At 33.5% G+C, this 12,514-nt stretch overlaps 4 protein-coding genes across 4 annotated transcripts; 3 read left to right on the forward strand and 1 right to left on the reverse strand.

Moving 5' to 3' along the window:
• Window positions 1-2,829: 2,829 nt before the first annotated feature.
• On the forward strand, window positions 2,830-4,047 carry LOC149899641 (larval cuticle protein A2B-like). Its single transcript, XM_090113692.1, has 3 exons — window positions 2,830-2,901; window positions 3,097-3,325; window positions 3,636-4,047. Exons 1-3 carry the CDS (start codon window positions 2,896-2,898, stop codon window positions 3,824-3,826), a joined length of 426 nt encoding a protein of 141 aa, XP_089969818.1. The 5' UTR covers window positions 2,830-2,895; the 3' UTR covers window positions 3,827-4,047.
• Window positions 4,048-5,738: 1,691 nt separating this feature from the next.
• LOC149899642 (cuticle protein 8-like) lies at window positions 5,739-6,515 on the forward strand. Its single transcript, XM_090113993.1, has 2 exons — window positions 5,739-5,831; window positions 5,901-6,515. Exons 1-2 carry the CDS (start codon window positions 5,739-5,741, stop codon window positions 6,396-6,398), a joined length of 591 nt encoding a protein of 196 aa, XP_089970119.1. The 3' UTR covers window positions 6,399-6,515.
• A 1,847-nt stretch (window positions 6,516-8,362) lies between these two features.
• On the reverse strand, window positions 8,363-9,506 carry LOC149899643 (cytochrome c oxidase subunit 5B, mitochondrial-like). Its single transcript, XM_090113996.1, has 2 exons — window positions 9,344-9,506; window positions 8,363-8,538 (listed from the first exon to the last, which is right to left on the reverse strand). Exons 1-2 carry the CDS (start codon window positions 9,504-9,506, stop codon window positions 8,363-8,365), a joined length of 339 nt encoding a protein of 112 aa, XP_089970122.1.
• Window positions 9,507-11,056: 1,550 nt separating this feature from the next.
• Window positions 11,057-11,996, forward strand: LOC149899644 (larval cuticle protein A2B-like). The gene is made up of 2 exons (XM_090113995.1): window positions 11,057-11,124; window positions 11,401-11,996. The coding sequence occupies exons 1-2, from the start codon at window positions 11,113-11,115 to the stop codon at window positions 11,914-11,916; spliced, it is 528 nt and encodes a 175-aa protein (XP_089970121.1). The 5' UTR covers window positions 11,057-11,112; the 3' UTR covers window positions 11,917-11,996.
• Window positions 11,997-12,514: the final 518 nt, after the last annotated feature.

The following is a 12,514-nucleotide window of genomic DNA, read 5'->3' on the forward strand; positions in this document are numbered from 1 at the left end:
TAATTCGAACACGTTACAACAAATCTCCATTTCAATTAAGTAAGCCGAACCGTGCTCACTTTGTTGGATTTTAAACATTATGAGTATTTCACAATGAACATATTATTATAGCAAATAATAAAAACAATTATAGTTAATATAACTCAAGAATACTACAATGTTTTACTGGTGAAGGTACTTTCGCAATTGATTTAATTCCTAATTTTAGTGCAAGTGCTTTACTCGTAATATATCCCATTGAGCCCCAAGCGGCCCGATCGGTCCCAGACACAATAGATTTTCTATTGTGTCTGTGGTTCCGGGGCCTGAATTAATATTGCACGCCTCTTAAGCGAAGCGTTGAGGTGGGTACTACTGTCACTTCGCGCAAAACATCTGATTTTTCAAACTTAAAATGTCTTTATGTATCATACATTGCACTTGTAAGATAATACATACACACACATATTAAGAAAAAACACTATTTTTACGTTCATGATATTTTTGATGTCATTTTTGTTATTTAAACTAGTTAAAAAACAGTTTAAAAAAGTTCTGTCTTGGACGTCCGTGTGTCTGTATGTGCGTATCCTTTTTCTTGTTAACACGATAGCGACCGAAATACTTTACTAATCGAGTCTTTTTTTTTCTCTTACGCTTGAGTATGCTCAGGAATAGAACCCTTTCATTTTTCAGGGTCTGATTCGATGTGGTTTAATTGTTATTAAATAAACAAAAATAATAATTAATAAATATTTATTAAAAAAAAATTATGAGGCGTGCACTTTTGGATTTTCCAAATTATTTTTTATTGTAGGTACTACCTATACTACCTTTATTATTTATACTACCTTTACTCGTATTTAATTTTTTATTGGGTTAACGTATTGCATTTGTGAATGAAATATAATCTCGTTATATCTTTACTCCGGAAAAAATAATGAAAATAAAACCGGCCATGTGCGAGTCGGACTCGCGCACGAAGGCGCACTTATTATCATTTATAAAAGTTTATTGTATCGGGACCCCCCCATAATATTTTTTATCATATTTAATATCATCTCATATATTCAAGTGATAGGTTATCTTCGCGATTCTAATAATATAATCATCATAAAGTTAAAATCGCAAATTTTGAAATTACAATATAAACACCTTTTAAGCTATGACACTTCATTACAAAATACATTGTTGTAAAATAAGAATTTAATTTTACGTTCTGTATAAACTCTACGTATAACAAAACGTGTAGTGATAATTTTGGAATGGAATTTGAGCCGCCTTTGGTTTTACATGTTACGAAGGATGATATAATTGTAGCGAGTTTTATTATAGGAGCCTTTTTCAAAGTATAGCTTTTATCTTACTCTTTTATTAATGACTTAGTACTAACTAACAAAAAAATTTAATACTGAATTATGGTATGAAATGCCTATTTATTTTGACAATCGGTTATAAATGTAGAACAAAGTTAATAAAATCACATAATATGTATATTTGCGTGCTTGCTCTAGATATTGGATAATAGATACCTACATTTATTAATATTATGTTTAAAGCACGCGGCAGCTAAGTGACATGGCCATATGAGGACATTCCATTATTCCTTGTGTTTGTGTGTGTGGCTATAATATATAGCACACATGGTTAATGTGCAGCTGTGACCCCAAAAAGATTAGAACCTTCAATACTGACAACCTGTATTATGAGACCTGTATTGCTAATAATCGATGAATACATGTCATGTATTATAATTAGAACATAGTATTAAAAGGAACAACTTTTTAACGTCGCGTCCCACTATTTTTTCAATATAAAATTAATCATGCTATTTCCAAGCAAATTGAATCTTAAACAAATATGGAGATATTAATAATTGGATAAGTTTATTAAAGTGAAACTTTTATTACATCGTCTCAAACTTTTTGGTCTGTGTAGCGCATGTCGCGTGTATCGCGGCTGCCGAGTAGGTATACCTACGATACACGCGACATGCGCTACACAAAGCAGTGTTCGGAACCGTTCGAACAGTTTCACTTTTACCGTGGTTTCATAAAACCACACGACATTTTTTAATTCATGAGCTATAGTAATTTTATATTGATTTAAAATAAAGTTTTCATTTGATACTAATATCAATCATATAATTAGTTTAAACAGGTAAGTATCAAATATCCCCTTAAATTGTAGGTACTAAGCAGTTAAATGAAACTAACTCTTATGGCTTTTTCACAATATACAACGTCTAAATTTTGTAAAACATCTTTGAACTTTCACATATTTTAATAGACAAGCTGTATAAATGTCAGCAGCATCAATTCAGTACAATTACACCCGCTGACGAAAACACGGGCATAAACTGGAGTTATAACAAGGATCAGTCCTGGGAACTAAATTTTAGATAGTGGCTCGAATACTCTCTAGGCCCTAGGGCATATTAGCTACAGTACATATCATCAAAATCTGTTAAGTGGTTTTAGTTAAGTATATGTTTGTAATAGGATATTAGGTACTTACCTACTTTTTAACGTAGGTATGATGTTTTCACGTGGAAGGCAATTTTACAAACTAAAATTTAATAATCGCTCCTTTATAATTAAATGGTTAAGTGAACGTTGTGAAACGGCCCTATGTTTCGCTTATCTGACTACTAGCTTTTGTTACATACATGCATATTTAAATCGTTCACGCCCATATTCTGACAAGTAACCCACTTATTTTATGTTATAAATTCGTGGTTTAGTATATTGTTGTAGACATAAATAATTCAAGTGACCGATAAAGGATATAGGGCCGTTATTATAAAGATTATAGGTATATACATGCGGGCATATCAGTAGCTTAGTATATAAACTCGGTAGACAACCCTTGAGCAAACATAGTCACACAGCACTTGTCCGGCGAATAAACAACAATATGAAGGTAGGAGAATAAATTTAATAATCATTTAAATAAGAATTTCATTTGTTTAAATTGCCTTTTCATTTATAACATTTTTTTATTTATTAAATAAAATAAAAAGCATGATTATTCAATCTTTAACCGAAGCGAAAACGCTTTTTAAGGTTGAGGTTAAGGCAATTATGCCGTATTCTTATTATTCCATTTTATTTTCAGGTAATAATCTTAGCCACAGTTATAGTCTGTAGCGTATCAGCTGGTCTGATAGCACCCGCGCCGTACGGCTACGCGCGGCCCTACGGTCTGGCACATGTAGCGGCTCCCATCGCAGTTGCCAGACCGGCCATCGCGGTGGCCAGGCCAGCTGCGTATGCCGCTGCAGTGGATGACTACGATCCCAACCCTCAATACTCTTATGCATATGACATCCAAGACGCTTTAACGGGTAAATATTTACCAAAAACATATTTTTTAATTGCTGTTAGACACTGAAAGTTTATCAATTTTAAAAGCTTACCAAATTAACTAATTTTACTCAATCGTTAGAATTAACCTCATATTTTAAAATCATTAAAAAAATTATATCCCTAATTAGCCATGTCCAATTATATGCTATGCCTCTGTGTAGAAAGTTCGCTTTATAATCATTTGCTTATATTTATATTTATCAACAATATAACATCGTATATCGTAATGACTTACTTAATATAACATCGCTTATTGTAATCATGTTTTTAAATAAAAACATTTTTCAGGAGACTCCAAGAGCCAACACGAGACGCGATCAGGGGACGTCGTGCAAGGATTTTATTCCCTTGTCGACCCCGATGGCACTAAGCGTACCGTGGAATACACCGCTGACCCCCAAAACGGTTTCAACGCTGTAGTCCACAGAGAACCGCTAGGCGCTGTAAAAGCTGTCGCGCCCGTAGCTGCTTATCACTAGAAAACTTTCAATAGTTTCAATATAAAATAACTTTTATTTAACGCCTTTACATATGTTCGTTATAATCTTTTAGTACTTACATCTGTTCTAGCGTCGACAATATTTGAAAGATATTTTATATTGAAACGAAATGATTTCTTGAGGAGACCATAATATTGTTATTTATTGAAATATGTTAAATGTACGTTAATGCTAAGGTAATAAATAAGAGGAATCGTAAATGATATTTTCAATTTATCCTTTTAAAGTTTAATATTATATATTTATCGCTTTCACATGTCAAGAAGAAAATATCTACCTATAAATAATTAATTTAACATTTTTATCATAAAAAAACGAACCCTAATCAGTGAGTACATTATATGAAATTATATTTATTCAAGATTCAAATTCAAATTTAATTCAAAAGTTTTAGTCTACATAAGTCATCATATACCGAGGAATTAGCTGCAGGGAAATCAATAAGTTTTCCGGCTTTTTTGTAAGGCTACGTGTTTTAATTTTCATAAATCTAATAATGGTAAGAATGTTGTTTAAAAAATTTAAAGAAAACTTGTAAAACTTTATAAGACTCAGATAATAATGAATCCAACACTAATATTGTTAACTGAGACTTAAATCAATGCGCGTTGATGTCTTTTTTATCAACGTTCCGAAAAGAATAAATGTTCTTATATCGTAGCTTAATTTTAACAGTAAAATGATTGAATGTGATAAGAAAATATTAGAAATATTTTTTTTCAATAAATATGTTTACACCTATAGTAAAATTTAGTACAATATTAAAATATTCAATGAAATTTTTTCCAAAACATGCGAGATCATTTCCATATTAACTTCCATAAATCATAATTATATATGTATTCAATACAAAATACAACCCAATCAGTATAACGCATAAGTAAAATTTCGTAAATGTTAAAATAATTAGCAATAATTAAGCAAGCCAAGGCTAATTATTTCAATTTTATTTTCAATTGAATGCAATTATCTACTATACGTTCACTTATTATTCACTGTTAGAATTGTTTCGTTTTAATGCATACAAAGATATGTTTTGATTATTGAACAGACTTGACTGTTCAGAGTAAAATAAAAAAATGTTCATGTTAAAGTTCAGTTTCAATAATGAAACACATTTCGTACGTTTACGACAGGTATTTTCGACTACATAGTTTACGAGTTATGTATAAATTTTACCCTAAGTATGGTGATAAACAGTTTTGAAACAAAATTATAATTTGTGCATTTATATTTATGGATTGAAAATTCAAACTTGAATTTTTGTATGATTATCAGAATCATTTTTAGTCTACTTTATAGATAACTATAATTACATAGAATATTCTTGAAGAAGTTTATATTTTAGTTTAGGAGATTTCTTCGCTAAAATTAGGATTCAGACAGACTAAACACTGCGGACATTGCATCAGTCTGTATTCGATAAGGTTCGACTATTATTACAACACTTCTCTCTCTCTATAGAACAATGTAATTTTAGTAAAATCTTTATTCCTTACGAGCAGTAAGATCCACGAGTTATTCCTGCATAAACTATAAGTTAAAAACTAAATAAAAAATAGATACTTATTTTCATAAATACCACTATTGTTAATTAATAATGTTTATGATGAAAGATATTTTCATGAAAAAAAGGTGTAGTACTATCTAACATTTTTGTAAGTATTTCATTTGTAAATTGAAATTCGTACGACGTTATTTAAAGTTCAACGTTCAAACGTACAAAGGCGTGAGAAATATTGTATTTCTATTACGATGGCACTATATGACGTAAACCTGTTGTCTATCTTCTTCAGTCCAACAATAAACAATAATTACGACGTAATTACTATAAATAAAACTACTCTGTACAGATTCGAGAGCTTGATTGCAATACAAAACATTCAAGTGAATGCAAGGCACTTCTATAAATACAACCAATGTCGCCAGCGTGTGCGATATTATTACGCGAACCCCTTTATCGAGCGCATTCAACATGTTAAGGGTAATAATAACAATAAATCAGTATAATTAATTAAAGTCGGTCGATTGTTAAAGTGATATTATATTTCAGGTGTTGTTGTGCGTGAGTGTGTTACACGCGACGCTTGCTATTATAGTGACGGATCCGCCGCCAACAAGCACGGAGTACAACTACTGGTACAATGTGGTCGACCCGTCCACCGGCGACACTAAGAGCCAACAAGAAATAAGACAAGGCGACGTAGTTAAAGGATCATATTCAGTAGTCGACCCAGACGGCACCAAGCGCATAGTAGACTACACGGCGGATTCTAAGAATGGTTTCAAGGCAATCGTCCGCACGGAGCCAGTGGTGTCTGCGAGGCCCGATCGCTTTTACCATCCCAATATATATCGTAAGCACCGTGCTCGAGTACAAACTCCTGTCTTTCATTCCGCCCCTTTGCCTGAATATTATTCACCGATATCATCTGACAACAACTTAATCCAAGACGAGCCGGTACTCTTCACTCCGGGCAATGATACGCGCCCTGAACCCCATATATTCCAACGTGGTGAATTTTTTATGCCCAATTATATGCATCATTAACGGAAGTGGAAAAATGAAGTAAATGATTGTATACAACTACTGGATAATATATAAGATGTTGAATTAATAACGAAACGTGATATTAGTTTAATGTTTGGTTTAAAATATTAAATTTTTGCACTAATTACTTTAATCCATATACCTACCATATATAATTAATATTATTTATCATTGTTGGTTGTCGTTAGAAGGTCATGCCTGGAAATAAAATCTTTATTGACTGTAACTTTAAATATGTTTTATATTATCAAGGTTCGCGTTTAGTATCAGCAACCGGACTTAATAAGCAAAAACTTTTTAAGGTGTACATTAATTATTTATGTATATTTTTATTGAGGCGTATACCTATTTGCCGTTTAAAAATAGGTCACTATAGATAGATGTATATTATGTAGAGTTGCGGTTAGCTTTATCGACGGATAGATATATTTTTTTTTGTTTGAAATTCATGATATAGTTTGGCGTCTGAAACATGTTCATTGTTCAACCAACATTGAAACTAGAACAGACGAATACAGAATTATAAATGTATGTTACGTATACATATATTTAGTTCCAGTTTCATTTAAATTATTTCTAAATGGTCGATAGTATGAATAGGTGGCATTTTTGATAACATCGGGACTTTATTACAGTTAAGCTAGTGATAAGGCCGTCCCGTCTAATTATAAGTTTTAGATTTGAGGATGTGTTTGTATACCAGCACAATAAACTGTTATAAAAAAAGCTTAATTCGATTAGTTTTATACAAAAAAACGGGGCGAGGCAGCGTGTTGAAAATGTAGTCAAAACTTTTAACAACTTCAATAGGAAAAACCACAGGAAATACGGACAATGACACATATACTATTTGTATGCATTTATATTATTTTTTACAAAAAAGGCCATGTCAGGTTACCCTACGTTCACACGGTGACAAGATTTTCCGAATCCTTTCATCAAGTTTTCATCGGATCTGGAAAAACCGAATGTTGTATTCACACAGCACATCTAGAACTATCCGGTTCTTTTTTAGCAAGAGCGCGTGTGTATGAACGTATGTGTGTGTGGGCGTATATTGTATTGAATGCACTATACAACTGCACCGGATCTGAAAACTTGCAGTACAGCCGAATCGGTTTGTAGTCGCAAAATCTAAAAAACTGCAGCAAGATTCGGATTTTTTTGCCATCTCTTGAAACATTGAAATACTGGTAGGTACCACTAAACCGAATTCTGCAAAAAACAGATTCGGTAAAGAAAACCGCGACATCGAGTGAACGTAGAGACGGAAAAAAATGCCTTCTTAACTTCTTAAATGTATAAATAAATACCATGTTTCATGCAATTACAGCATAATTCAAAATATTTGTAGCTGTTTGAAACTATTATTACTTAATTCTAAAAATAGGTATCCACAAAAAAAACACATAACCATTAATTAACTTTATTTATTTGGATGAGTCTATTTTATTATTCATTATGAATTCTGCGTTATTATATATGTATATTATATAAACGAATAACGCAGAATTCATTCAGTCATATTTAACGAAGGAATGCGTCTGACCTTACTGAATGATAGATCAAATCAGAATGAGGCTTTTCTTCTATTCTCATATTATAACCTAGTCTCACCCAACCCAAATATTCAGAGGAAAGACTCGGCACCCAAATTTAATTAAACTTTTATTTATATACTTATTCAAATAATATAATGGCTCGAACTTACGCTATGCGCGTTGCGCTATGCGAATAAATTACGCAAAAGTCTCTTTAAATACAAACTGCCGACTGCGCATCAATTTTAGTATTTAAATAATTTTAAATTATAATGTGTATTTCCAAAACCATGATCTATATTCAAATCTATTATTAGAAATGTGACAAGCTCATTTTATAGATAGCGCAAAATAAACACGTCTTAAACAAATAACAACAAATGCGTGTTTGAGCAAAAATATTTAATAAGTACTGATACTAAATTAAAGCGGGGCAACCGGGCACAGCTGAAACCAGTAGCCACAGCCGCATCGCTTGGGGCAGCCCTGGTGCAGCCACATGTACTCTAGGTGCATGTCATCTGGGTGGCAGAGGCAGGCAATCAAACGCTTGTTGCACGCGCTGGGTATCAGATTTGGGCATTGCCAAGTTCCTGGACCTGAAAATACATAACGAACATTAAAGTAGGTATTTGAAGACCTCTTTTTGGCTATAATGCGGTAATAATATATTTATAATAATAGTAAAATAATGAAGTTATACTAAAATTAAAATCTTTTTCTTTATTCATTGACAGATATTTTATTTCCCTATTTTATTTCTATGGCTTAAGTATAATGCTTGCGTGTAAGCTAACGAGCAAATGCAAGTAGAAAAAACAGCCCTTAGAGCGTATACGCACTATGCGGGTAGCCGTCCGGCTGACCGCAAGCACAATTATGTACGGAATATTCATTTCTATGCGCACTGTGCGGTCTGCGGTAGCCGCATCGCAGTGCGCATAGAAATGAATATTACGTACATAATTGTGCTTGCGGTCAGCCGGACGGCTACCCGCAATGCGGTTACCCGCATAATGCGTATACGCTCTTAGTGTCTTCAATTAATAATAGATGGCGTTAAAAATATATTGTAATGTAAGATATTCATATTTCATTCCAAACTGATTATGTTTATTTAAACTGATTATGTTTGCGTTGTGTATGCCTACGAAGAACATCTCAAAGAATAATGATTAATGCTCTACCTATATGTCATCTACAATAAAAATTCTCACTCTAACCTACTATCCAGACAGAACATGCTGACATCATCTTTGTTGAGCTACATTTCTTATGTTATCTTTAAATTATTTTTTATTATTTTCCTAAAGAAATTCTGAATTTACTGTTCGATTTTTTTATTTGTAAATAAATCAAGTGTTTCGTAACTTAATGAGCCAGTAAGACATCAGCTTAATTTACCTTTTCTAATAGCCATAATTCGAAAAGGATCGCAATCGCCTGCTAAATGGGCAAGCATTTCCCGTTTCTCTATTCCCGTCAGCTGATCCAATGTGTCGTGAAATTGACCGTACAGGCGGCGACCACCGCGGCGGAACGGGGATAAAGCTTTCCAAAAGCTCATTGCGATCTGCGCACAAACATTGTTATAGGAAACAGTTATATAAAAACTGTATATGTATATATTTTTTTAATGCTGAAACCATGTTAACTACTTCATTGTATTGTGTACAAATTAAATATATAAAAAAAATATGACAGTGCTTTATTTTAGGCTTAAGTCTGATATTTAACTATTAAGGTTTTATTGTTCTTCATTACATCGCTACGTAATATAAAACAACGTCGCTGTCTGTCCGCCCCTATGTTGCCTATGCTTAATTCTTTAAAACTACGGCACGACGAGTATTGATGTTTTTCTTTAATTGATAGATTGGTTCTTGAGGAAGGCTTTAGTGTTAAGTTTTCTACAAGGCGGGGCAAGCCACGCGGGGAAATCTAGTACAAATATATAATAAGTTTTCAAGGTTTATCAGATTAGGATGTAGAGAACGTCTTACGGGATAGCATAATGCGTGTAATCGAAATATTTAATTGAAAGTATGTATGATGTGGATTGTAGGTAAAATATAGTTTCGTTAAAATTCTTGTTTGGTATATAAAGTCGTCATATATAAAGTTATATAAAGTTGGCAGTCAAAGAAAAACCCGCATAGTTCCCGTTCCCGTGGGATTACCGGGATAAAATCTATCCTATTTCCCGGGGTAAAAAGTAGCCTATGTCCTTTCTCAGGTATCAAAATATCTCTATACCAAATTTCATGCAAATTGGTTCAGAAGTTAAGGCGTGAATGAGTAACAGACAGACAGACAGAGTTACTTTCGCATTTATAATATTAGTATGGAGTATGGATTTCAGAGGTGTATGTGATAATAAGGTATTTATATGATTTTATATGAATCTTAGTTAATTATCAGGTGGGTGGTAAAATAAAGTAATCATGGGGATACAGAATACTACAAACTGATGTGTTACAATACATATAATTCATGTATAAACGAGGGAAAAATCTTACTTCTCACGATCTTAGATCTCACGATATTCTCACATAAACTTTTCTTATGGCACTCTATTATGACAATTGAAATATTTTACTTTTTTTTCTGTCAAAATATTTGAGATGTAAATAAAAATCAAAAAAGGATAATTAAACTATGTATTTAACGATCGATGTTTATCGAAATGAATTGTATGATCTATCCAAGGATCTATCGCAAGTTTCATGAGCTTTTTTATAAAGACTTAGACGTTATAATAATAATAATAGAAAAATATTAACGCACCTAATAATTTAAACATAAGTTTACAAAATTATAAACCTTTATATTTCTGTAAAACGGTATTGTATGGCGATAATAAAAAAATATGAAGTCAAGGATGTCGCCTAAAGAAAGCTGAGCGCAAGTGATATTTTGAGGAGATCAATCAAAGCATACTTGCTCTGGTTTCGCATTACACGAACAAATTAAAAAGGCTTCTGTTTATTTGTATCTGCATATAAATACTATCACTCTTAAAAAGTATCCGGTTACTGTCGCGTATGTCTGCGATGTGGTATATTGCAATGCCCGAGGCTTTCAGCGATCGTATAAAAACTCGCTTCTGTTTGTATTACGGCACATTCAAATTGAGGTTTCCTCAGTGAAGTCACTGTCCATCCCTTTTCAAAATGGCTTTTAAGGTGGGTTCACTATAGGCATATAGTTATTTGTCGATTGTTCTTGCTTTTATTGTTAATGGTTATTTTATAATAGTATTTAATAGACAAAAGCTGGCTTAAGGATCTCAGATTCCAGGATTATTATAAATCCGTTCAGGAAGGTTGAATTTACAATAACGCTGAATAAATCTTAAATTTTACTCATGAAATTTTTTTAATTTGTGTCACACATATGACCGTACCGGCGTGTGTCCTAATTTAAATTTTAAAATAACAAAAACGTGTTTATCTTTTCAGTTCGTCGTATTCGTATGCGCGATCGCCGCTGCGCAAGCCGGTGTCATCAGCCCCGTGGCTTACACCGCCCACCCAGCTCCAGTAGCGTATGCTGCCGCGCCCGTGGTCCACGCTGCACCAGTTGTGCACGCAGCCCCACTCGCCAAGGTTGCAGTTGAAGAATACGACGCCCATCCCCAATACAGCTTCGCGTACGACGTTCAAGACGGTTTGACCGGTGACTCCAAGAGCCAACACGAAACCCGTGACGGCGATGTTGTCCAAGGCTCTTACTCCGTTGTCGACCCCGATGGCACCAAGCGTACCGTTGAATACACCGCTGATCCCCACAACGGTTTCAACGCTGTTGTACACAAGGAAGCTCTCGCTGTGAAAGCTGTTGCTCCAGTCGCTAAAGTAGCTGCACCTGTTGCTTACGCCGCTGCCCCAGTCGTCCACGCTGCCCCCGTCGTCCACGCTGCCCCCGTCGTTCACGCTGCCCCACTTGCATACTCCGCCCCCCTCTACCACCACTGAACAACGAACTAGTCAATATACGACCCTAAAGTATTAAATACTATATTTATTGCATATAAATAAATGTATTATAAAATAAATTTATAGTTTTTCTTTGTTTCATGAAAATGCATTTGAGACCCGAAGAAGATAAAGAAGATTTTAAAATTGTAAAATAACACAAAAGAACAACATAAGGTCAAATCGATCTTAATAATATCGATATTATCATAATATATTATTTGGTTATTATCTTGTATGACCTACTTGCTTTTGCTGAGTAAATCCAAATGCTGAAAGGTTATCGAAACTTACTATGTCATTAACTGTCAGTAATTTATAGTTTGTTTTAGTGCTTTCGTTTTGTTTTTGTTGTTAAATGGCCTCTATTACAAGTACTTACAATAATTTCTGAATTATAACACAAACATAATGGTAAATGTTGAATGCAGATCTAGATTACAAAGTTATAACTAGATCTTTGAAACATACCTAACAAATATCTACATTTAGGCGTTGTTATTGTGTATTGTTGTGCAACAAAACTGTATTCTTTTCAATCCTGCGGACCCGAGTCCCGAACGTTCGCGTAAATTGTCGAACCCGTGAGGTTTATATG

The sequence above is a fragment of the Colias eurytheme genome, chromosome 20 (genome assembly GCF_061535395.1).
Source record: "Colias eurytheme isolate Ceu_HAF_F1 chromosome 20, ilColEury1 Martin Lab GWU primary, whole genome shotgun sequence".
Taxonomy (NCBI): Eukaryota; Metazoa; Arthropoda; class Insecta; order Lepidoptera; family Pieridae; genus Colias; species Colias eurytheme.